The sequence below is a fragment of the Malaya genurostris genome, chromosome 3 (genome assembly GCF_030247185.1).
Source record: "Malaya genurostris strain Urasoe2022 chromosome 3, Malgen_1.1, whole genome shotgun sequence".
In the NCBI taxonomy this organism is placed as follows: domain Eukaryota; kingdom Metazoa; phylum Arthropoda; class Insecta; order Diptera; family Culicidae; genus Malaya; species Malaya genurostris.
In genome coordinates this window covers 229,851,347-229,875,902 of record NC_080572.1, presented here as the reverse complement: position 1 = coordinate 229,875,902, position 24,556 = coordinate 229,851,347, and the positions used below count along the sequence as shown (strand labels likewise).

General features: G+C 34.6%; 1 protein-coding gene across 8 annotated transcripts in view; it reads left to right on the top strand.

The window, feature by feature from the left end:
* LOC131436269 (uncharacterized) overlaps positions 1 to 24,229 on the top strand; it is a 37,379-nt gene extending 13,150 nt beyond the window's left edge. For 3 of the 8 annotated variants that reach the window (XM_058604897.1, XM_058604898.1, XM_058604899.1), the window contains exons 2-4: positions 2,346 to 2,412; positions 2,533 to 2,764; positions 23,703 to 24,229. In XM_058604897.1, the coding sequence (XP_058460880.1) occupies positions 2,716 to 2,764; positions 23,703 to 24,205 (552 nt within the window). In that variant the 5' untranslated portion in view covers positions 2,346 to 2,412; positions 2,533 to 2,715 and the 3' untranslated portion in view covers positions 24,206 to 24,229. Of the gene's footprint in view, positions 1 to 2,345; positions 2,413 to 2,447; positions 2,765 to 23,702 lie in introns of all 8 variants that reach the window. The other 5 variants (XM_058604893.1, XM_058604892.1, XM_058604894.1 and 2 more) reach the window with 2 other exon arrangements.
* The last annotated feature ends 327 nt before the right edge of the window (positions 24,230 to 24,556 follow it).

Here is a 24,556-nt window from a genome sequence, read left to right as displayed (position 1 = left end):
AACATTCAACCACTGGTCCAATTCATTCGACTTTAATCTATCACGAAACGTTGTCAAGAAATTGTTCCTAGGGTTACTACCTAATTAATTTTAGTTTTAGTTAGCTTAGAAATACTATGTTTAAGTGAAATGTATCATTTGGATGATTGTAATATGTTGGTGCAGTAGATGAGGAGGTTTTATGCCTGTTGGAGAGCAAGTTTGACAGAAACTAAATCCACCGGGCTTTTTACTGTTCCAAATAAACAAATAAACAAATGACAGTGCATGGCCGAAGCCTTGACAACGACGACATTGCGTTAAGTTTGCAATACCATTATGACGTTTAGAATGTTCCCAAAGAATTTTAATGGGGAAAATGAAACGTACTTTTTCTAAAGTTTTCAAAATGTTTACATCACTTCGATTGAAGTGTATTAGGTAAAGTTGATGGGAAATTGCAGAGCGTGGTTTAGAAGTACCATTCGCTCTTTTTTTCATAAGTATTACTTGGGAAGGGGCAAAACAAAGCAATTCTTTTAGTTCATTTTTAATTTCATCAGTACTTTGATCATTTGATAAGCCTTTTAAGACAGCCTTGAAGGGTCTGTCTGATTTTATATCATATGAATAAAATTATGGAGTTTCTCGGACAAATACCGGATAAGACGGATCTTCCAATCCATAAACCAAGACTCGACATTCTCCTCTTCGTCCGATTTGAAATGAGACTTTTACTTCCGGGAGAAAAGTAGAAAGCTCAGTACGGAATGTTTTGAAGTCGGAAATCATCACCTTCACTGGAGGCGTAGATTGTTGTTACTTCCAGAACGACAAGCGTCCATTTTGGGAATTTTAGAAGAATTTTCTTCTATGTCGCTTCAATCGGATTCAAGAAGAATCTCGTAAATATTGTTAGACGGCAAAGAATCAACGGAAGGGAAGTCCGTCCGTTGTCTTTTATTTTTACATTCAGATTATATAAGATCGTGAATGTTATTAGAAAAATGTTGAATAACGGATTGTGATTTATTCCGTATTGAATTAATATTAGACTTAGGCTTGTTGCCTTTCCAGTTGAACGCAGGTATTTTTGAAAAATATAAATTAACTAGGTCAAATTAGTCTTCGACTAGACTCCTAGTTAGGATAAGTCTTGATAAAGACTGATTTTGTGGTAGTCTTAATAAAGACTGATTAGTTCAAAGAATAATTCTTTGAATGGCTCGCCCAAAAAAGGCTGATTAATTTCTTAGTCTTGAAAAAGACTGATTACATTAGAAAGGCTGACTAATTGTTAGTATTCAAAAAGACTGTTAGTGGTTTAGGTAGCCTTGAAAAAGACTAAAGCCTTGAATCAATGACACTGTAGGTAGCCAGAAAAAATTTCCAGGAGCCAAGAGCTATTCGCAAGCGGTGCGAAAGACTGTTCAACACCAACTGAAGTTAATGCTATTTGCAAAACACTTTTCAATTGGCACCGAAGTGCCATGTCTTTGCTGACGTGCCAAACGAAAAACGTTATTTTCGGCTAATACTGGCTGATTCAGGTATGGTCATTTAGGGGTTAACCTAAGTTTGTGCTTAGGGCACATAACCGTTTTTACTTTTCTTCACGTTTCGGTGTCAATTAAAAAGTGTTTCGCTAATCGCATTAACTTTACGTTGAACTGTGTAAATTTGCACTAAGAAGTTCAATTTGAACTGCTCTGCACTTATGAGTGAAATGAACTTTTTATTATCATGATTTTGTGTCTTTAATGATGAATTCAAAAATGATTTTGCAATTCTTGAAAAAGGTTGCAACTTTATTTAGGAGTATATTTTTTAGACCTAATTTTCATACAGTTTACAGTTTCCAAGTTACAACGATTAGCAGAAACTGTATGCAAAAATACATCCACCCGTTTTTTAAAGCAGTCTTGAGTCGTATTGGTTTCGTTTTCTGTGTAAAACAATCGATTTGCCATACTGCAAACGTAGTCTAATGACTTGCTACCCATTTCTGAAATTGCTGCAATGGAAAACTTGAAATCAACTGACAAGACTAGAACTTCTTCTTTAAAAGAAAAATATCCACATAATAACTCAATGGAACTTTAATGTTTGAGAAGCAATCTAATTTTTCATTTTGTACGTTACCATTCTTTTGCTATAATTTATTCGAAGCGTTTGTTTGCACATTTCATCACATGAGCTGAACATTCTCGGTGATGTGGGTGCCATGCGAACAGACGACAGACAGCGGAAGAGAGAGTTTCTAGGTACCTGATGCTTCAACTAGTGGCTAGACTGATTGTGGCTTTTAACTATGGATTCTCATACCGCGCTCAATTATTCATAGTACTATTGATTCTGTGTTGTAGTGGACTAGTTGTTGCTAGCGTCGTAATGGGAGTCACATCCTCGCTTCCCGAGGAGGTGTCACTGAACGTAAGTGAGGTTTTGCTGAGCGAGTTTCATCCTAGGTCACAGAAATTGTACGCCGCCGCTGGTGTATGAAAAGGTGCATTTCCTTTATATCTAACCCAATTAACGGTATCCTGTTACCAGAGTCAGTATAGTGTAACCAAAGGTGTTAGAAGTAATGTTTGCCTTGTCACGGACGATTGGAAAAGAGCAAAAAGTGTTGGATTGTTCATCCTTTTGTCTGTGAGCTTTGCAAACAGTCATATGGGTTTGATCGCATCTTCGAAGTAGAGACTAGTGCTGAGGGAACAGAGCTGCTGGCTCATCATGGATAGTGATATAATTTGCCTGGATTCAGACGAGGATGCTGAAAATGGTGAGTATTAAGAACTGAAATCCTATGCCTGTGCAATGTGACTGTTGTTTCCATTTGAACATTTACACATCGCTACAGGATGCAGTAATCCATTATGTATACCACTGACGAACGAATTGAGTTACTTTAACAAATTGCTTCACGAGAAAATAAACATTTTTTTAGATGGATTCTGGGTACGGAATGATTGTTATAAATAACGAACTGATGTGAATAATGCTGAGTCACATCCCTAAATAAAACTTTCCTGAACTGTTGTTGCAAAAGCTTGATCACATTTTTGTTAACTATTTTCCAGCTAAAAGTTGATTTTCCCCTGTCTAAGTTTGGTCATTCAACAATCAACTACATCGCTTGATAACTAAGAATAAAACAGATTGCCAAATTACAGAGTTTGCAAGTTGGGAGTATAATGTACACAAACTCATCACGCTAAAAAACGAACTAAACTGTCAAAATAATATGGATTGTGTTGAACAGTCGTTCGCACCGCACGCGTATAGCTCTTGGCTCCTGGAATTTTTTTCTGGCTACCTAGAGCTTCATTGATTCAAGGCTTCAGTCTTTTTCAAGGCTACCTGAATCACTAACAGTCTTTTTAAAGACTAAAAATTAGTCAGCCTTTCTCAAGGCTATACAAAGAGTGATATTAGAGTGACTAAGTGATACAAAGAGTGATATTAGAGTGACTAAGAAATTAATCAGCCTTTTTCAAGGCTAGCTATCCAAAGAACTATTCTTCGAACTAATCAGTCTTTATAAAGACTACCACAAAATCAGTCTTTATCAGACTTTTCCAAACTAGGAGTCTAATCGAAGACTAATATAGCCTAGTTAATTGATTCTAAAATTTCATTCATTTCAAAAATGCCAACCGGAAAGGCAACAAGCCTAAGGCTAAAAATAATTCAATAAATCACAATCCGTTATTCAACATTTTTCTAATAACATTCACGATCTTGAAGAATCTGAATGTAAAAATAAAAGACAACGGACAGATTTCCCTTCCGTTGATCCTATGCCGTCTAACAATATTTACGAGATTCTTCCTGAATCCGATTGTAGCGACATAGAAGAAAATTCTTCAAAAATTCCCAAAATGGACGCTTGTCGTTCTGGGAAGAAACAACAGTCTATGCCTCCAGTGACGGTGATGATTGCCGACTTCAAAGTATTCCGGATTGAGCTTTCTACTTTTCTCCCGGAAGTAAAAGTCAAATCGGACGAAGAGGAGAATGTCAAGTCTTGGTTGATGGATTGGAAGATTACGAACGTCTTATTCGATATTTGTCCGAGAAACTTCATAAATTTTATTCATATGATATAAAATCAGACAGACCCTTCAAGGCTGTCTTGAAAGGCTTATCAAATGATCAAAGTTACGATGAAATTAAAATTGAGCTAAAAGAATTGCTTGGTTTTGCCCCTTCCCAAGTAAAAAGCGAATGGTACTTCTAAACCACGCTCTGGAATTTCCCATGAACTTTATCTAATACACTTCAATCGAAGTGATGTAAACAATTTGAAAACTTTAGAAAAAGTACGTTTTATTTCCCACATTAAAATTCATTGGGAACATTATAAACGGCATAATCGTATTGCAAACTTAACGCAATGTCATCGTTGCCAAGGCTTCAGCCATGGAACCAAAAATTGTCATATGGATATACGGTGTTTGAATTGTGGTAAATCGCATTCGAAAGACGTTTGTCCAATGAATGAAACCACTGATAAATTTTCATGTTCAAATTGCGATGGAAATCATAAATCCAAGTATTTGAAATGTCCTGTCAGGGAAAAAATTTTAAACGCTCGTTCGCTTAGACAACAAGTCAAATCAACTTGCTTAAACTTACAGAACATACCTGAAAATCAAAAAACCGTTACAAATGCCACACCTAATTCTTCTAAGGCACTTATTTCTTCGAATTTAAAACAAAAAACAGGTACGCCTTCCAATTCGTCTTCTAACGAAAACAATTTATCGACAGGTAGAGCGACCTCGTCATCATCTTCTTCTAATGTCAGTTATGCTAGTATAACAGGTAGAAATCTATCACTTAATTCTTCTAATGTAAATAATCAAAACACAGGACCGCCTTGCAGTTCATCTTCTAACGAAAACAATTTATTAATAGGTAGATCGGCCATATCATCTTTTTCTAATGGCAGTTCTAATGGCAGTCTGCCTACAAATATTCCTTCAATGCCATTCGCTTCTATAAATGAAGTTGATTTAGGCGATATAACTGAAAATAAAATGATCTACCTACAAGATCAACTTTTTCAAATGATCATCCGAATGAATTCGACTTCATCACTTTTTAAAGCATTTAAAATCGGATGGCAATTTGCAAATAATATTATAATGAATTTAAAATTTAACAGTGATGTTAAATAATTATTTGAATATTTTAAATTGGAATGCTCGATCTTTGAAATCGACTGAAGATGAATTTTATAATTTTCTCAAGGTTCACAAAATTGATATTGCCATTGTGACAGAAACTTTTCTTAAACCAAATGTCAAATTGAAATGTAATCCACATTATGTGGTTCATCGATTTGACAGGATTACTGGAATGGGTGGTGGAGTTGCCATTTTTGTCCAACGGCAAATTAAACATCGAATATTACCTTCTTTCAATACTAAAGTTATTGAAATCTTGGGAATCGAAGTTGAAACCATTCATGGAATTTATTTCATCGCTGGAGCCTATTTGCATATATCTCCAATGCTCCGTCATATTTCTCCAATGCACCGACGAACAATTAAATTTCTTTAAAGGCGATTTGCAAAAACTCATAAGATATCGATCGAAATTTTTCGTAATAGGGGACTTAAATGCTAAACATGTCCAGTGGAATTGTAGGCAAAATAACAGTAATGGTAAAATACTTCATAATCAACTCTCAGCTGGTTACTTCACAGTTCTTCATCCCAGTAATCCGACTTGTTTCTCTTCCGTGAAAAACCCCTTTACAATTGATCTGGTTTTGAAACTATTTTAGGAAATTCTGCGGACATCGACACAGAAATTGATAATTTGAATCATTATATTATCGAAGCTAGAAATCTTTCAGTTCCCAAAGCTCAAATTAAATTAAATTCTCAACTGCTCATTCGGTTGATGAATGTTCGTCGACGACAATATCAACGTTATCGTGATCCTGCTATGAAAAACATAGTTAAGGATTTACAAAAAGAAATTAAACATAGATTTACTCTTTTGCGAAATGAAAATTTCTCTAAAGAAGTTGAACAAATTAAACCATATTCTAAACCTTTCTGGAAACTTTCTAAGGTTCTTAAGAAACCTCAGAAACCAATTCCTGCTCTCAAGGAAGGAAATCAAATATTTATACAAATAGCGAAAAAGCTCAAAAACTTGCTCAGCAGTTCGAGAGTGTACACAATTTTAATTTGAATTTGAATTTCAATTCCCTTTGCGCATCGTACTTCTCTTGTACTCTTTCGTATATGAGCAATCTGTACCGGATTGCCAGCATACATTTTATTATTTTGATGAGAAGTTTTATCACGTAAATCTATCGTATGGGTTGAACATTACATGGATTCCAATGAACATTGAAAAAATATTCAACTTTCACAAAGATTGAATGCGAAACAAAAAATGTGTTTATATACAATGAAACTTCTGCGTGTTTGGCAGCTTTGTCGAGCCAATTTTATTTCTCTCTCCTTTTTCAGAATACTATCAGGAAGCCAAAGCGAAAAAAATGGCGGATGCATTGAAACTGACTTTGTTTTACAGAAAAATACAAGACTTTATTTTTATCGCGATAACATATATGTTTTTATGTACTAATCGCATCTAAACTAAATTATCTGGGCTTTGTCACGGTAGATTTATGATACAAGCCTACAAAGCCGAGATATTCGATGAACAAGTAGAGGTATGCATTTCCGAACGTTCCAATTTTCAAAAGTTCTTCAGTCAGAAAAAAATACAACACGACCGCTAAACTCAATAAATCATTCTGAAAATTTCACAGAATATTCTCAACTAAATTTCGAAGACACTGTGAGGTGTGTTTTTCTATATTCTGCACCGTTTCCAAGAAAATTTAATTTGAAACGGGAAAATAGCAAAAAACCTACCACTTTACGGTACTGTCCTCAGCCCTTAAGGTTAAAACCTCTATAATCGAAACAAAAAAAAAACATGTGTGATAGGCCAACTGTTCCTGTAACTTGATGAATGACATTTACATTTAGACCGAAATCATCAGCCAGGAAATTTATGTGTCAGAATGCCTGGTAAAATGTCTGTTACCTTTCCTGAAGCAACTCGATTATTCCGTTCTGTTTTAGCAGGAGTTGGCTTCTCTTCACTGCTGGAAATTTTATTTACGAATTTAGCGCCAACTTGAACAAATGTTGACTGCGCCTTCTCAGATCTAAAAGGAACTTTCTGAACATGTAGACTTTCAAAATCGATCTATACTGTCTTTTGAAAAGGGCCAAGCCCTTTTAATAATTTTTTTCAAATAGTTATTGTCGAAAAATGACAAATTCCACAAAAATACTAGAGATTTTTACAAAATCAGCTAAATTTTTCAATAAAAAACTGAAAAAATCATAAAATACTTCAAAACATCATACATTGTCTTTTTATCTAAAACTAAATTGAACTGAAAGTCAAAAACTTCCAATATTCTAATGAAACTCAATATGTGAGAGAACTTCACTATTGCTAGTTTCCCGTCTCAATAAGGAATTTTTCAATATATTTATTTGAAAATTTGACTGATTTCATGAGAATCATTAATATAACACTTTTGAAAAAAAAATAATTAAAAAGTGTGGTCCTTTTCAAAAGACTGTCTAAATCAATTTTGGAAAAACAAAGTAGGCAAAGTTACATTTTGGGACATGTCCAGAAAATTTTGATTAAAATCTTATGTCGTTTTCGCTTGATGCCAAACCTAACCCAGTTTTCACCCTAACTGCTGTCAAACCGTTTATTTGAAGCTAGTTTCGAACCTAGTTTTAACGTTGTTGAACTGAAAATCGAGTCAGTTTCGAACCTGGTTTTTATATCAGGTTTGCCGTTGCTAAATGCGAAATCAAAGTTTCGTGAAAAGTTTGATAAAACTTCCTTGGCTCAGTTTCTATTTTCTCAAGCAAAAACGACATAAAACAAAATTTGTGGTCCAATTCATGAATATTATTTAGATCCGACTTTCGGTTCCGGAGTTATGGGGTAAAATGTCCAAAAAAATGAAAATATGTGTCTAAGTTTTCTCACAGATGGCGCGACCGATTTTCTTAGGTTCAAATGAAAGGTGCTATGGTCCCATTCGTATTTCCTGAATTTCATCCGGATCCGACTTCAGGATCCGGAAATATAGGGTGAAGCGTGTTAAAATTTGGCGAAAACCCGTTAAAAGTTTTCTAAATCGACCTAAAATCTTCTCCAATTGATAGTTTTTATTAGTAGACGGTCAAACAAACCGATTTCGGTTATTCTTTTAGGAATCGAAGAAAATTATTTTGAAGAATACCACAGTTTTATATATGATAGTATGATTGATATGAGAAAGGTTTTAATACACCACTAGGTGGATTAAAACTGATTTTCCAAAATTTGAAATTATTTTTTATTCAATTATTGTCATAAAATGATAAATGCTACAAAAAAATGTTGTACTAGTGATTTCTACAAAATCAGTTAAATTTTCCAATGAAAAAACTAACAAAAAAATAAAATATCAAGGAAAAAAATGCTTCTAACAAAAAATAAATAAAAATTCGATATTGGCAATTTCACTGAAATAAAGAATAATGTTTTTGTAATTAGACTTCAAGATTTTAAGTTCGATTTTTTTCAGTGTAGGATTCGTTTAGTATATTTTTATTAGAAAAAAAAAACTGCTTTTGTAAACGTCACGAGCCCAATAATATTTTGTAGAATTTGTCATTTTTCTGCTGGAATTATTTTCAAATAAAATGGTTATAGAAAGTTCAGCTCTTTTCAAAAGACAGTTTAGATCAATTGTATAAAAACAAAGTGAGCTAAGTGGCTTTTTGTGTTAAAGTCTATATGCTGTCCACTAAGTTGGTTAGAATACGATTTAACGCGAAATTCGTCTATTCAAATCCGACATTGGAAAAAATCGATTTTCAAAATTTTGAGTTGGTTAAAAAAAAACAAAAAAAAACTGATTCCTTTCTCATATAACTAGTGTTTTCGTTAATGTCAATTAGTGATTATTCAAAAAACTTGTCTTTAAATTCTATTAAATGAGAACAACAAAGTTTGTTTGAGCATACATTAGCATGAGCAAAATTCGGGCCTCGGTTCAAATGTGGGTTTTCACAGTGATTGAATAGTTTTTCTATATGAGAAAGTCTAAAACCATTTCTAACTTTTCTAACTAAAACTTTATCTTGCCCATTGCTCATATTTTTTTTTCAAATATCGAGCAACCAATGTTAGAGTATTTTGTGAAATCTCCTAACAAATTGAGTTTCATTGGATTCGATAGTTATCGATAAAAAGACACTGTAAAATATGTATACAAGAAAAAGTTTTTGGTAAACAAACTTTTTTTCCTTGAAGTACCCATTTTGGAACACATTCACGTATCTTGGGAGAAAATGTTATCAAAAAACGTTTTTTTTTGAAAATCGATTTTAAATTTTTGAAGTAAATTTTTTCAGTGTTGGACTCGAAAAGGATTTTTTTCATTATATTTATTCGAAAATTTGATTTATTTTATGAAAATAACAAACACAACACTTTTGAAAATACTTTTTGAAAAAAAAAGGTTGAAAAGTTTGGCCTTTTTGAAAAGACAGTCTAGATCAATTTTGGAAAAACAAAATAGGTCAACAAAGTCTACATGTTCAGTAAGTTTCATTCAAATCTGAGAGAGTGCTGTTAACTACGAATACGAAAAATTGTGCGCAAAATTCGTTTATTGTAATATTCTTATGTCTAATATGACTTTTACTAAACTTATCTTATTAAATTATCACAACTTAAACTGATTTGAAATTATTCGATGTAACATTTCTGTCTTGAGCTAATATGTAGCCTGCGAAGTTCCAATTCTCGGTGCGATTACAAATCAATTTAATTCGAATCCACAACCGTACCCCAATGTGCGATGTTTAGTATAATTAACGTATATTAGTAATCTACAAAAATGTGAATAACCGCTTATTTATAATACGTGTCTGATTTGTAATGTCCGAGCTGTATCGGAATACTTTCTACGAAATGAAATTAGAACCACCCTAATACCATATGCTTCAAAATATGGCTTATCTTTCACTGATCATTTATTCTGAAGACACCATAGCTCTAAAGTATAAGGCTAAGCCACAAATGTTTTTGTTCCCCTAAATTGTGGATCCGGACCACTGTGCAATGATGAATAAAGTTAATCTTGAACCAAAAAAAATTGTGTTCTCTTTGTTAGGCCCGGGACTTTTCAGCCCATGTGTTATGTTTGTTTCTGAGCTAGAACTGATGTTCTATAATTACTTTCATCATCACAATTCTAAGCCAAATTAGTATTGAGCTTGTTCTGTCCTGATCTCCTACAGAGAAAACGCTCCAGCAGATCAACTACTAAGACGCCTGAGCCGAAAAGAATTCGAACTTGGCCTTTTGAAGAAACCGAGACCCAATTTGAATTTAGGTCCTCAGTACGGAAGTCGCTTCAAAGGCAAAAGTAATTATTTGGACGAACTTGATGTCATTATGAACATCACGCCACCAACATTTCGTTGAAAAAATGAGTTTTTTCCACTACAGTGATCACTTCACTATTCGTGATACTGGTAATAGGAAAAATCAAGTGAAGTGACATGTAAGTGAAGTGAATGTGAAAGTGGAAGTGAGAACGGTAATAAGGGCCCCAGTTAGACTATATAACTCGTGTCAGACTATTTAACTCGCGTTTCAATACATCGATGGTAAGCGTATATAACTATTGTCTTAATTTTACGTTTCGTCTTCGATTCTTTTCAGTGCATTAGCATTTTGTGTTGAATTGCTAACGCCGTTTGTTATGTGCACTTAGTTCAAACCGGTACCCGCATTTAAAGACATTACACTTCTATCCGAAAAATTGTTTCGAAGATATGATTAATTTTACGTCTGTCTAGCGTCTACTGTTGAACAACAGAAACAGATATAACATCGTAAATGAACTGAGATTATAATTTTGAACGAGCAGCGTGGCGAATATTTGCAGATGTCGCCGCGATCGCCACTATGTTGGGTGCTACATTCACTCCATGCTAAACTTTTGCTCTGCTGTTGGTTAAAATCAAAAGATTATTATCGTTTTCTTCCGGTTGAATTCACGTGTGATTTGAACGTGATGGATTTACACTTATGGAAATCATGTGAGAAGTGTTTTAGCTAGAATATTTCTATAATTGGCATGAGAACTTAGTTGTCGTTGCGGAATGTAATGAAACGTTTTGAACGACCGCGGCGAATTGTCGAGTAGTTGACTTCTTGTTGTTAAAGTAAAGTTAATTTAAAGTTTATCCAGCTTTGGACATTTTTTTGTTTGAACCTGTATATCTGTTATCTGCGGTATAGGAGCTAACTACGGGTTCGAGTTCCGTCTCTGCGGCAATCGTTTCGTGATTTTCATTACATAGTTGTATTTGCATGTCATTTTTCCGAGCGGTTTTCTTCGTTCGATACCGATCAAATTTATGTTTTACATGAGTTTATCTTTTTTCATAGTTTTGTCATTTTCCTAAGAATCAGTATTGTTTTCGAACAACTGTTTCTTCGTGCTTTCAGAATGAAACTGAAGCCTCTTTCTGAGCTATCATATTTAACCAGCCTCGGTGTTATGCTGTACGCATACGGAATGTTATGTCCTACGCACAAGCACCAGGCAGCATCCGATAGAAAGGATTGTATAGGGCTAGGCAAACATGCATCTCATCAAGTTGTAATCTGAAATACGTTCATTATCCCATCAGTCAGACGATAACAATTAGTAAAAAGCGTATTACCCTGTTCAGCGGGGAATTCGTTATGAATAAACTCTCAAGTAATCACGAGGGTTAATTCATGGTATTTTCCCGGTAAGGAAGCATGTATTAAACAGGTTGCGTTCAATTTCATTTCCATTTCCATTCATAGAGCAGTGCTTCAAGTATGAATCTCGTACGTTGAAAAAAAATCCAAACTTTTGTTTCCTACTAACTTTTCCATCAAGAGTCTCTCATTTACCTTTTAATGTTGAAAATCCATCCTTTTGTTGCACTGACTTCTGCTATTCCATTTCCAACGAATGACCCATTACAGTGCAGGGCATGTGCAGAGAGAGAGCTAGGTTGCATGGTCTTTCGTTGGTTGGTTGGTTGGTTGGATAAGTACATACATTTTGTCGTTCTCCACCATCTCCAATATAAAGCAGTGCTTGAAATACCTGCACATTGCTCATAGGTAATTTATGTTTTACTGCCACTTCAAGGGTGAGCATAGCGTTAAAGTTGCATCCATATTTCACGGAACAGAGGGGGGATATGATTGCCATTTCACGTAGTCTAGGTTATTCGCACAAAAGTTTATTCGACTGTTTTAAAAATAACCGACTGATTGTGGTTTTCTGTACTTAGCAACAGGATGCAGTTTTTGCCTTAAGCCATATTGGGAAATCAGTTAAATTCCACTAGCTACTCTATGGCGTTCGGACAGGAGAAAGGATAATTAACAGAAAGTCACATAAAGTTGTAAACCTGTTTTTGAGTTTCACATTTTGTACTGAGCGCGGTATAAGTTATTTAGACCAGTTGACTCGGCTATAGCAGAACCCCAATTAAATTTTATTCAATCAATCAGAAATTCCATGAGCAAAATAAATGCGTAATAGGGGAAGTTGGGGTAAAATGTAGTACTCTCTAAGGAAATATTGCTGTATGATTACTAAAGAAAATAAACGTGAAAGTTTCATGCATGACTTCAGTCATCATTATTTCTCACAATCATGAACAAATACTCGCTGTCAGTTCCCTTTCACATCTCATCCAAGTCAGTCGATAAAACAAAACCGCTTACGTTCGGGACGAAAGAAACCAAGTACAGTATTGTGTAGTGAACAATAGAACGATCTCGGAATGAGTGAACCAAACGAACAAAAGCTACCGCCGGTACGAAAGAATACAATTATTGTTGACTTCAAGCAGTGCAAAATTCGACCTTCGGTACGAGAACTTGAAGGTTTGCTTAAGGAGCAAATGCATCTTGACATTAAACGTGTGCATTTACTTCAATGCAATAAGACAAATAATGCTGTTTACATCCAGTTTTATAAAGAGTTGGAGAGTTCAATTTGCAAAAGATAATAACAATGTGCATTATGTGGAGTATGAAAACATTAAGTGCAACATTCCAGTATATATGGAAGATAGTGCTATAGAAGTGCGTGTGTATGATCTTCCCTCAAGCGTCATCGATCCATATATTCGAAAAAATATGTCCCAATACGGAGAGATTCTCTCTATCGAAAAAGAAAAGTGGAAGAACTTTTTCCTTTTTTTTTTACTTTATCATATACCATTCGACTCAGCTCGACGAATTGAGCAAATGTTTGTGTGTGTATGAATGTATGTATGTATGTGTGTATGTGACAAACAATGTCACTCGATTTTCTTAGAGATGGTTGAACCAATTTTCACAAACTCAGATTCGAATGAAAGGTCTTATGGTCCCATAGATTGCTATTCAAATTTATTCCGAGCCGAATTCCGGTTCCGGAATTACAGGGTGACATGTATCAAAAACAAACATAGATTCAAATGAAAGGTCTTATGGCCCCATAGCTCGATATTAAATTTTATTTTTATCCGACTTCCGGTTCCGGAATTACAAGGCAATATGTGCAAATCTATGAGAAAATGCGCACTCAATTTTCTTGGAAATTTCTGAACTGATTTTTACAAACTAAGATGCAAATAAAAGCTCTTAAAATTCTTTAAAAAGTCATTGAGAAATTGATCCAGATCCGACTTTTGGTTCCGGTATTACAGTGCGATAAGCGAAAAAATTGATGGAGAAACCAGGTGTAAATTTTTTTTAAATTTACTGGTGAATTCAACTAGTTGGCAGATCTTGTTAGTTAGTGGATATATAAAACTACTTTGAGACTACTAGTCCCAAGTTTCCGCTTCCAAACGCACCGGTAACAGTGAAGAAAAGCTCCAAAACCGGAACTAATTTCGATTTATCTGCAACGGTTAAACCGATTTTCACCAATCATGATTCAAATTAAAGCTCCCTGTATCTCAAAAGATACTGTGCAATTTCATTCAGATCCAACTTACGGTTCTGAATTGGACAATGACAAACGGTCTTACAAAATGATGCGAAATTGGTACGTATCGGCACGGAAAAAGAAAACGCCATCGCCTAGCACACAGCGTGCTTTGTTCAATTTTGTAGAGCGTGCAGAATTTCCACATTTAAATCAATATTAATTTAATATATTATATATTTAATGATAGTTTATACCAAAGAAAGTTTTCGATTTTATTCAAGTTTGAAAAAAAATCTTGACAGAATCATCTTGTGATGTTTTTGAATATATAAGTAATATGAGAAAGGTATCATTACACCACTAGGTGGATTAAAGAAGTTTTTTTTTAATTTATAACTTGGTAACCACAGAACTGATTTTTTATAAATTTGGATATGTTATCTGAAAATGTCTATAGTTACTATATAAAGGGTATACATTTAAAATATTTTTTACTAAAAACTCCGTCTTTTTACCACTTTTTTAGCAATAAAAAATCGGCAAAGTGAAATTGTTCGGTTTTAAATTAAACATTTCAAGTCTTGCTATTATCGCCCAAATTTCGGGTTTAAATTTTCAAAAGATTATTACTCAAAAATATAAAATTTCGCTTGGCAAATTTTTTGATATGTTATGTTAAGAAGTGTAAATTCTCAAAAAAAAAATATGAACACATGTACCACCTTTCTCTAACAAAGCGTGAAAACTTATACAATAAGCGTCTTTAAACGCAAAAATCTAACTTTTTTATGTTTTCATATTTTTTTGTGGAAAATATAATCATTTTTACAGAACATATTAAAGAATGAAAAAAAAACGGCTAAGTCGTTCAAAAGTTATGATCTGTTTTAAATGGGCATGGTTGATATGAAATTGAACGTGAAATTTTCAAAAAATCTCACTCAGAAACGAAAAATTTAATTTCACTAATATTTTGATATTTTGTATAGAAATTTAAAAAAAATTATGAAATCATGTAGTGCCCTCTTTCTACGAACCATGAAAATCGATAAATTCGTATAAAACTGACGTTATCAACCACAAAGCTCCATATTTATCTATCTTTGCATTTTTCCTAGAAAGAAATACTATTGACATTTTTAGACATGGGCAAAAATTGAAAAAATCTGTTAAGATGTCACCATGTTATGAATTTAAAAAAAAAGGCAGTTTGCCAAAAAAACTACGAAAAAATCGATTCTTTGGACAACCTTAACATGGAAATCGTCACCCTAATAGCAAAATGAGTAAAATAGCAGTCTAATATTTTTCGATGGAAAACAATTGTACTTAATGTTACGAATTTCTTAAAGGTCGTATATCTTGTTCTCACGGAATTTGCTGCAATGATAGATTCTCGTGATTCATGTCGAATGAGTAGAATCAAATCAAGTACCAAAATAATCAATCAATAATCAGTTTTCAAAATTGAAATTGCGTGGGATAATTGAGGCCGTAAAGAAATCAGATGGCGGTGTGTTCACAATTATGCATGAACATTTGACCATGGGGTAGGCTCTTTTCAAATTGACATTTGATCAACAACGTGCTGACAATTCAAAGCAGTGTTTGGCCATGTTTACTAGTAATAAATCGGATTTTTTGCGTCGATATGTGACAATGGATGAAGCATGGATCCATTACTTTACTCCGGAATCAAAACACTCATCATATGAGTGGACTGCATCCGGTAAACTATGTTCAAAGCGTCCAATACTAGCGTCAGTTGGAATGGTTATGGCATCAGAATCCTGGAATGCACTTGGTACAATCTTCAGTGAGAAAGGAGAATCAATCATTAGCGAATACTAAATAGCGTTGTAAGATCGTTTCAATGCAAGCATCAAGGAAGAACGACATCAAGTGTCGAAGAAAAAAAAACAAGAATGTTTCACCAAGACAATGCACCAATTCACAAGTCCAATGCAACGATTGTTAAATTGAATGAATTACATTTTAAATTGCTACCTCATTCACCGCATGAAGCAGATCTGGCCAGCAGTGACTACTGGCTATTCTCTGAACTCAAAAAAGCTCACGGGTAAAAAATTCATCTCAAGTAATGAAGCAATAGCTTAATGTGATGCCTTGAGCTTTGTGTATTTTATGGTAAGAGACAAATCCTTTTACAAGAACAGTGCCCAGAAGTTAGACAAACGTTGGAATGATTGCATTGCTTTTGAAAGAGATTACATTGCCGAAAAAAATCGAAAAAAAGTGATTTTTCTATTTAGTCACACGACTTATTGAGTGATGTGTTACCGACGATTAAGCCATAATCTAGTGATGATTTTGAAAAGGTTGCAGAATGCTGTAGGTTTCCAGTGAAAAAAAAACCGCTCTACATTTTCTCGATCCGGAAGGGAAGTAATAGTCGAAATGACTTCTCTAAAGTACCTAAAGAAACCAACTCCAACCATCGTTATGTGATCACAAATGCATAAAGCTCGATTCAAATAAAATTTTGCCGCACTGTTTATGTTTTACTACGCTTCTGATGATGTTTTGACAGCAAACTGTTTGGTAATTTCTCCGCTCTTTCAGTCGTAAAAGTTTTATTACGATTAATTTAGTTTTGAAAAAGTCGTGACAGATGAAGGTGGTAAAAAGGTTAATTAATTTACTACAACCACGACGAAAATCCAATCCAGGTTCCAAACATTCCGAAATCGTTGATTTCGGTTGAATTTACCGTGTTCAAACATTTTTCTGAGTGGAGCAATATTGTTCGGATGGATCGGCAACTGCGATGAAAGGTATTAAAGACAATTGGAACGAACCCAGTTAACCAGAATGAAAACATTGACATGAAAAACAATTTCAACATCAGCACCTTTCAGAGGATCCATCTACCCGACGGCTATTGTTTCTATCGTTTCAGCAAGTAGCCAAACCGGACACTGGAATAGATTGAATGGCTAAACATAAGCTCAGATAAAATATATAGAGAGGTTCATCCAAACTACCTTGGATGGAAAGATGGATTTTGGGCAGCTTGCCGGTTGAAAATTAAAAATTGTATTTGAACGGTTAGCAAGCAGCAGAAGAAAAAAAAATTCAACCCCGTGAACGCAAGGAAGACGAGGGATTACTTCAAGCTCAATTCGAGCCTTTCGATTCGGGACGTTGTCCAAAAGGCCTATTCGTCAATCCGGTTCATCCAACAAGCAATGAAGCGGGTCAGACTTCATGTCTTTAAGATAACGAATTGAAACACCATCCAGAAAACAATGGTCAAATCACGCGCCATAAAGCTGTACCGCGAGTGGCTGATGGCGTGGCCGAAATGCATCATAGTGGATGACGAGACGAACATTAAAGCAGACTCCAAACATATCTTTGTCCGGCGTTTTTTGTCGGAAAGTCCAGAAGAAGAAGGTCGTGCCACCATTCGAAACCGGTGATTGAGAGGCGATGCCTCAAACAGATTATTTTTTGCTGATAGACTCACTAGAACATTTCTGATTTAGCAAGCGATTTGGAGCTGCAGCAGGCAAGAATTCCAACGAAGTGGACTTCATTCCACCCAATTACTCTCAATACCTTCGATTGGAATATTTTTTTTCTGAAAAGACTGAAAACGGGCTCATGCTAATTCAGAGATAAAAATTACCGTTTGAACATATTTAAAACATATATTTTTTTGCATAACCGACTTTCGTTCAATATTTTCTTCTAGTTCCAATGGAAGAGAGACACTTTCATTGCTATTCAGGGAATAAACGAGAATCAATGGTTCACTGTTCATGGGCTCGTACACATAAGGCGAAATTTTTCTTCACAGCATTTGAAGAAAAACGTGATGGATGTTTCAGAATTATTTTCAATTTCTACGTATAATTTCATCATCGCAATTATTCACAGTTGTTGACATTTAAATATTTGGATTGATAGTAATTTAGGTAACAACCATCCACTATGAAAATGAAATTCCGGGTGGATAATTATTAATAGAGTAAATACTTTTTGTTAGCTCTCAGCTAGCACTGAATTCTTCGAAATTCCTCTTCAATGGCGAGTTTGACAGGCGATTTTTGTCATTATTCCAGGAAATGCGTTATATAGGGGAGAGTGTTCGGTTACCGGCACCATTTTCTTTTAAGCTTATAACTTCCGACTAAGTGCACATTATGCGTACATATATACATCAATGGAAAGCTAAAGTCCCTAGCTAACAACTGAATAAGAAACTAAGTTGATTCAATAGATTGAAAAAATTTTATTATCAATTTAGTAAAGTGATAAGTTTTGGCCATTTCAAAAACGGTGTTCCGTTACCGGCACGTTTAAGGTAGCGCTTCGCTGTGGTCACGGGAGTTCGCTGCCTATCCCGGGGTTTCATGCACTTTACCCAAAATTGTGAGAAAACGGGGAAGAAAACGGAAATTCCAAGAACATACGATTCAAGATAAATAATTTTTCTATCGATTCGTATATAAATTGTGCCTGATAAACGTTTTTATCGAAAGATTTCGTGCGAGTTATAAAAATAAATGAGTTTTTCCTTATTTTTTCGCACGCACACAATGTCCACGCATGCATTGGGGTGTGCAAAATCTCACATGCGGTAGACGCCAACAACATTTCTTTTGTTTTCGTTGTTTGTTCTCTCTGCGTAAACGTTGAATATAGATGAGTAGAAAATGTAAGTAAGTGTTACTACTTTGTAAAATAATGTCTATTCATGTTTCAGGTGAACCAGAAATCAGTAATGATTTTCATCGCTACTAGCTTTGACGCTTTGTTGAAAACGTAGCACATCCCTACATATGCGAGTTGTTTATAGCGAGAAAAGGAAAAAAGAAAACAAAATGTTTAACAAAACTCGCACGAAATCTCGCGAAAGAAAAGCTTTCTAACTAATATTTTTCGCCAAATGCATAGTAAAATCATTTACCTACAATCGTATGTTTTTGATTTTTCGTGAATCGGCTTAGTATTGAAGAAATTTGCAATTTAGGGTGAAATTTCGGCGACAAAGCAAGAGGAAGCAGTGAGTTGTCTCGCTTCGACCTGACCACGGCGAAGCGCTACCTTAATGGCATTAAACAGTGCATTAAAGTTAATTTTCCTTGACTTGGAAGATTTGTTTGAAGTCGCCATAGCTCACAGAACCAGAGAACCAAAGTTTTTACTTATATGACAGATGTGTTGAAGCTGTCAAGTTGTCCACGTGTTGAATATCACCAGAGATGCCAGGTAATACAAAAAGTTTAGCTAGCAAAAAGAAAAGATCGCGCCAATTTTCAAAAGTCTTTAATTTCTGACGAATGTCTGCAAACAATCGAATTTTTAAAAGTCTGTAGAAAGTCTTTAGACGCTTTAGCTTTACATGTTAACTAAGAAATTTGATAATTTACAGATAAATTTGCAGACTTGGCATCTCTGCATATCACTGACAATTTTTCGCGATTTGTCGAAAAAATGGGGTGCCGGTAACCAAACACCTTGGGGTGCCGGTAACCGAAATCGGTAGACATTATGAAAATGACGAAAAAAAAAACTATGGTTGCGAAATTTTTCATATCCCTACTAATTCTTTTTACTTTTGCTGCCATTTTCAAGTGAAGCTCCCAGGATTCATCGTCAGTTGAATAATCGTACCTAGTACTTTGAAGTTTTACTTGCTAAGTTTCAAGTGCCAAGTAGTCTACCTGTTTCATTGCCTTCGCTCTTGGTAGTTAACAAGTTCGAACGAATAGAATTATAAATGTAGTAAAGTATTCAAAATCAAAACTGAAGGAGGAAACAATTAATTTATGTGTATTCTGTGATTGATATTTCAGCTATCTGGTTTGTCTTTCATCTATTTTCTTGAATCAATTAGAATTTTTACATGAACCTCATTTGAAGGCCGCTCTCTCTCTATTGAAAGAAATATTTGGTTACTTCAAGAGATCAACTGACGGTGGTTAAACTGAGCCTCGATTGAAGAAATACGAGTGATGAACTGAATGCTGCCCGTTCGGGCCGTCAGCAAACATTGTGTGTGTCAGAGAGTGAAGTTTACTGCAGTAGAGAGATCGTCAGTGTGTTTCACATTTGGTTTCAATTGAATTGACTGAAGTTTTACTGCACTGGCATCTAGTATTAAATCACGAAATAGATCGATTTCACCTCATAAATATTCAATCCACTCACCTTTTCGATTGATGCTTTTCAATTTATGATACTATAAAACAAAGTCATAGAAAACTTTTGTGTTGATGTTCACGCAATTAAAATGTGTTTTTAGCGCAGCAAAAAGTACAAGCGTTTGTTTGCTTTGGTATTAGACACAAAAAGAACGTGCTGCTATTACACACACATGACATTTGTCGGAATGACGCTATCTGCTTTCTGTCAAAAGTTACGGTGGGGTGTCGGCATCCGAACACTGCCGGCAACCGAAGATCTTCCCCTACAATCAAGCAGCTTAACGACTCACTAATGTTCACGGGTACAATGGGTGCGGATGCATTTGTATTCCAAATTGAAAAAATGTGTGAATCACAGCTAAAATAAGGATTCAATATTAACATCAACATTTATCGAGTAGAATTTTTCATAAGATTATTTATCATTATTTCAATACGTTCATTGTTTTTACCTTTGTACACGTTTTCACCTAAAATTCTCTAAATCAAGAGGAAGGTACTTAGAAACCACTCTCTTACCATTAACTTTTCGTTTGAGTGTTTGAACAGAATGACTCCAATATGTATATTTATTAATAGAAGTATCATATCCCGATTGCTGTAACTATCTAAAGAAGTACAGAAGGATGTACCTATTTTTTGTGTCTAATCAACATAAGAGAGTGCAAGGATAATTTTTTTAATATTACCATTTAATTCTGTTATACTTATAACAGAATTAATACTACTACTTGTTATACTTATAACAGAATTAAATGGTAATATTAAAAAAATTATCCTTGCACTCTCTTACGTTGATTAGACACAAAAAATAGGTACATCCTTCTGTACTTCTTTAGGTTGTTACAGCAATCGGGATATGATACTTCTAATAAAAAATATACATATTGGAGTACTACTTCATAACCGAAAGTCCAAGAATAAATAATAGGACATTTCGTATTTCTTGACATATCATTACATCCAAAGCGATGACATAGGGGACGGGTATAGCGTGATGGGTAAGTCGATGTCCTTCACGCTGCCCATCTGGGTTCGAATCCCAGGGCCAGAAACTTTTTCTGGCCCGACGAGGCGACTGATCTTATGGTTAAAACTTCTATAATCAAAACAAAAAAATCGATGACATATATATTTTTATATACCAGTAGATCCCATGCCATGATTGAGCTCTAGTTTTCGGAAGAAAATTACTTCAAATTTACTAAAAAAATCAAAAAGGGGCAACTATGCATTTCTGGGAGACAAATTATCGAATTTGGTACCAGTTATAATTGGAAGAAAATAATTTCACATTGACTGTAATATTCTCAAAATCATCTACATTTTTACATCAATTTATAAAATAGTACAAATTTTTGACACTTAGAGTGAAACTATAGTGAACATTGATTTTTTTGTTTTTGTAAACTAATCGTTTGGATTTTAGCACTAGCTCAAATTTGTAGCAGTAAATAATTAAATATTTTCGAAAACATAAAAAATCGATGTTTTTAAAATTTGGAGTCTTAGGTTATGCGGAACTAGGCGAGGACTGTATAGCAAATAGCTAAGAGTTTTGGTATGACAATGTTCATTCATGTGTTAATGACATCAAGTTACAATATGAACAAAATTTCGGAATTTTGTTACGTATCCATTCCGTATATTCCTAATATACCAAAGCGAAAATCAATGTAAGTAACTAAATATTTTATGCGTACTATTTCACATGTTTTATTCCTCGTATTGTTGCCATATTATCTACCGACACTTTCCGAAGATTATCGACGATTTTGAAGGATTAATAAAATTACACCATTACTGAGATTACTGGTACAACATTCTCTTGGATCGATTAACTGTTTATAAAATTAATAAGTCCACCCAGTGAACGACCATTATTAGGTTAAAACTGGGGGTAAATAAACGATATAAATCAAATCAAATTAATAAGTTTGTACGTTTCTCGAAAATAATCATTATAAAATAAAATAGTTACATTTGTTCAGGTTTAAATCTTAAGGTTGTTTGTATCTAAAATTGAGCTTTTAAATAACTTTGAAGTGTAGTGAAGTTTAGTGTATCATCATCATTATTATCTTTATTTTTGTATTTATTATGAAGACCCCGGAAACGTTTCATTTTTAATGTTATTGTGCTCGGTCGTGTCTTGAATACAACCCTCGATTTTTTTTCCATTAGTTACCAATTCTTTAGATTGGCTAGTACATTTATCTAGTTTCCAGATCACGATTGTATGTAACCAGATAAAGGATTGATTGTTCCATAAATGATTTGCTGAATTTCATCCAAGTCCGATTTCGGTACATTTTTTACAAAATTCTAAACATCATAGAGAATCACGAAAAATTTTTTAGGTCATATTAGTTTATGGATGAATGAACCGAATGTCACTATGTCGATATTCTGTTTTCGGTTTCAGAAGTACTGGCAATAGTAATCAAATGTGATAAAATGGAGCTAATTTCACTTTCTCGCATAGATTTTCTCTACCTTAAATTCAAATGGAGTACACTAAGGTCTTTTTTTTATGCGGTTTTTTATGCGACTTTTTTTAAGTTTCAGAGTTATGCGTTTTTTATGCGAATTTTAAGAGTTATGCGGTCTTTTTATGCGGTACGTAAATTCGCTTAAAAAAGACTTCAGTGTATATCAATATAGTAGTATTATGCAATAGAAACCTTCAAATTCTTCGAATGCAATGGAAATCTTCAAAATCTATTATTCTTTTCTTGGAGTATAGAAAAACTTTTTGACCCTGTGTGCGAAGATGAAGATCAGTCCGAGGTAGGCTGCTTGAAGAACGATGGTGTTACAAATCACGCTACACTCACCTCCCATTCAAGCAACATCTTATTGTTCGCTACACTACAATGTTCAATGTTCCAGTCTCCACGTTCGTTACCGGTTTATGGAAATTTGTATATAATTGAATATTCGATTAGCATTGATTTTATGTCACACTACTAAAGTGCACATGTACATTCATTTTCATTTGTGCTTCCCTTCATTTATGTCGTTTATCTTCAAAGTGTGTGTGCCTTTCGGTGGAACATTCGGAGCATGTTTGGTTAAGTTCCTACTTTTCTCTTTATCCACGTTTTGTATCTTTACTTCGTTGAATTTTAAGTCATAAATATAACGCGTATATATTCGCAACTCGGGATGGATAACAGCATGATACGGAAACCAACAGGACATATCCAAACAAAAAATAATCAGAAGTTTTTGTTGGCTCGAGAACAAAACGTGTTTAAAGCCTCTTTAAACCAAACGAAACTCGTGATTTATAATTTATACGCGCCATATTGGCAAACGCCAAGTCCTTGCGGTATGCTATAAATTATAGTAGTGTATGTCTGGAGCTGTGAGCTGTGCGAATGCATAAAATCACATTATTACTAAATTAAGTGGTGCACATAATCTTGGTCGTAAAGCATGATTCACAATTCATTATCATAATTTCACTTTTCTTTATCCATTCTCTCCAAAACCAGGATTGGTCAGCCATAAAACATCCGCAAAAGAAATTAACACCAGAGCCATCATCGATGAATTGTTGTTGCGCCCGCTGCAAGCTCTTTCGTTGAAGCTATATTTTGAAAGCGATTCCATCGGTAAATTATCGTTACACAAGGGGGGTGACCTTCTTGGCTTCGAAAGATTAGCCATCGATGAAAGTCGATGCACGGCTATAGTGCGGGATGTTGGCGAGTTGGTTCGACGCTTCGGGAAGCAGAGATTCCCAACGGGATTCCGTGATCAAGCCCTGCAGCGAGAAGCATGGAAGCAAGTTCTAAAATTTTTATTCCTGCTGCGAGCGATTGGACCGGGATCCATGATATACGATGGTGTCGGAAATTCCATTGTACCCGGACATCGCCGAGAGGTAAGCTCATACTGTTTCTGGTTTCCCGTTGTATGTACATTGGAGTGGGGATTGGAAGGATGTGGAAGTAGGGTTTTTTTTGGTTTGGTACGCGTCGATGAAAAGATTTGACAATGGACTAATTGTGCACAAATGTGCGGGTTATGTCAACAATTTGATATCTGAATAATACTCTCAAACATCGAATGATAATTATGTTTGGTGAATGGGTGTAGGACGAGCTCTCATATTTCATAGATAGACAATAATAGAACAGGGAGAGATAAACATAAGTTTACCATCCGCCAATCAGTGTTATAGTACAGGATAACAATAGTCGTCTGTTTATAATATTTTCAATAATAAACTAATTTAAAATGTGTATTGACACATCCAATAAATGATAAATGAATACGAAAAAATCAGTGTGGAATTGTTGGTCGCGCAAAAATAAACTCCTGAAAATTACAGATATTCTGTCTG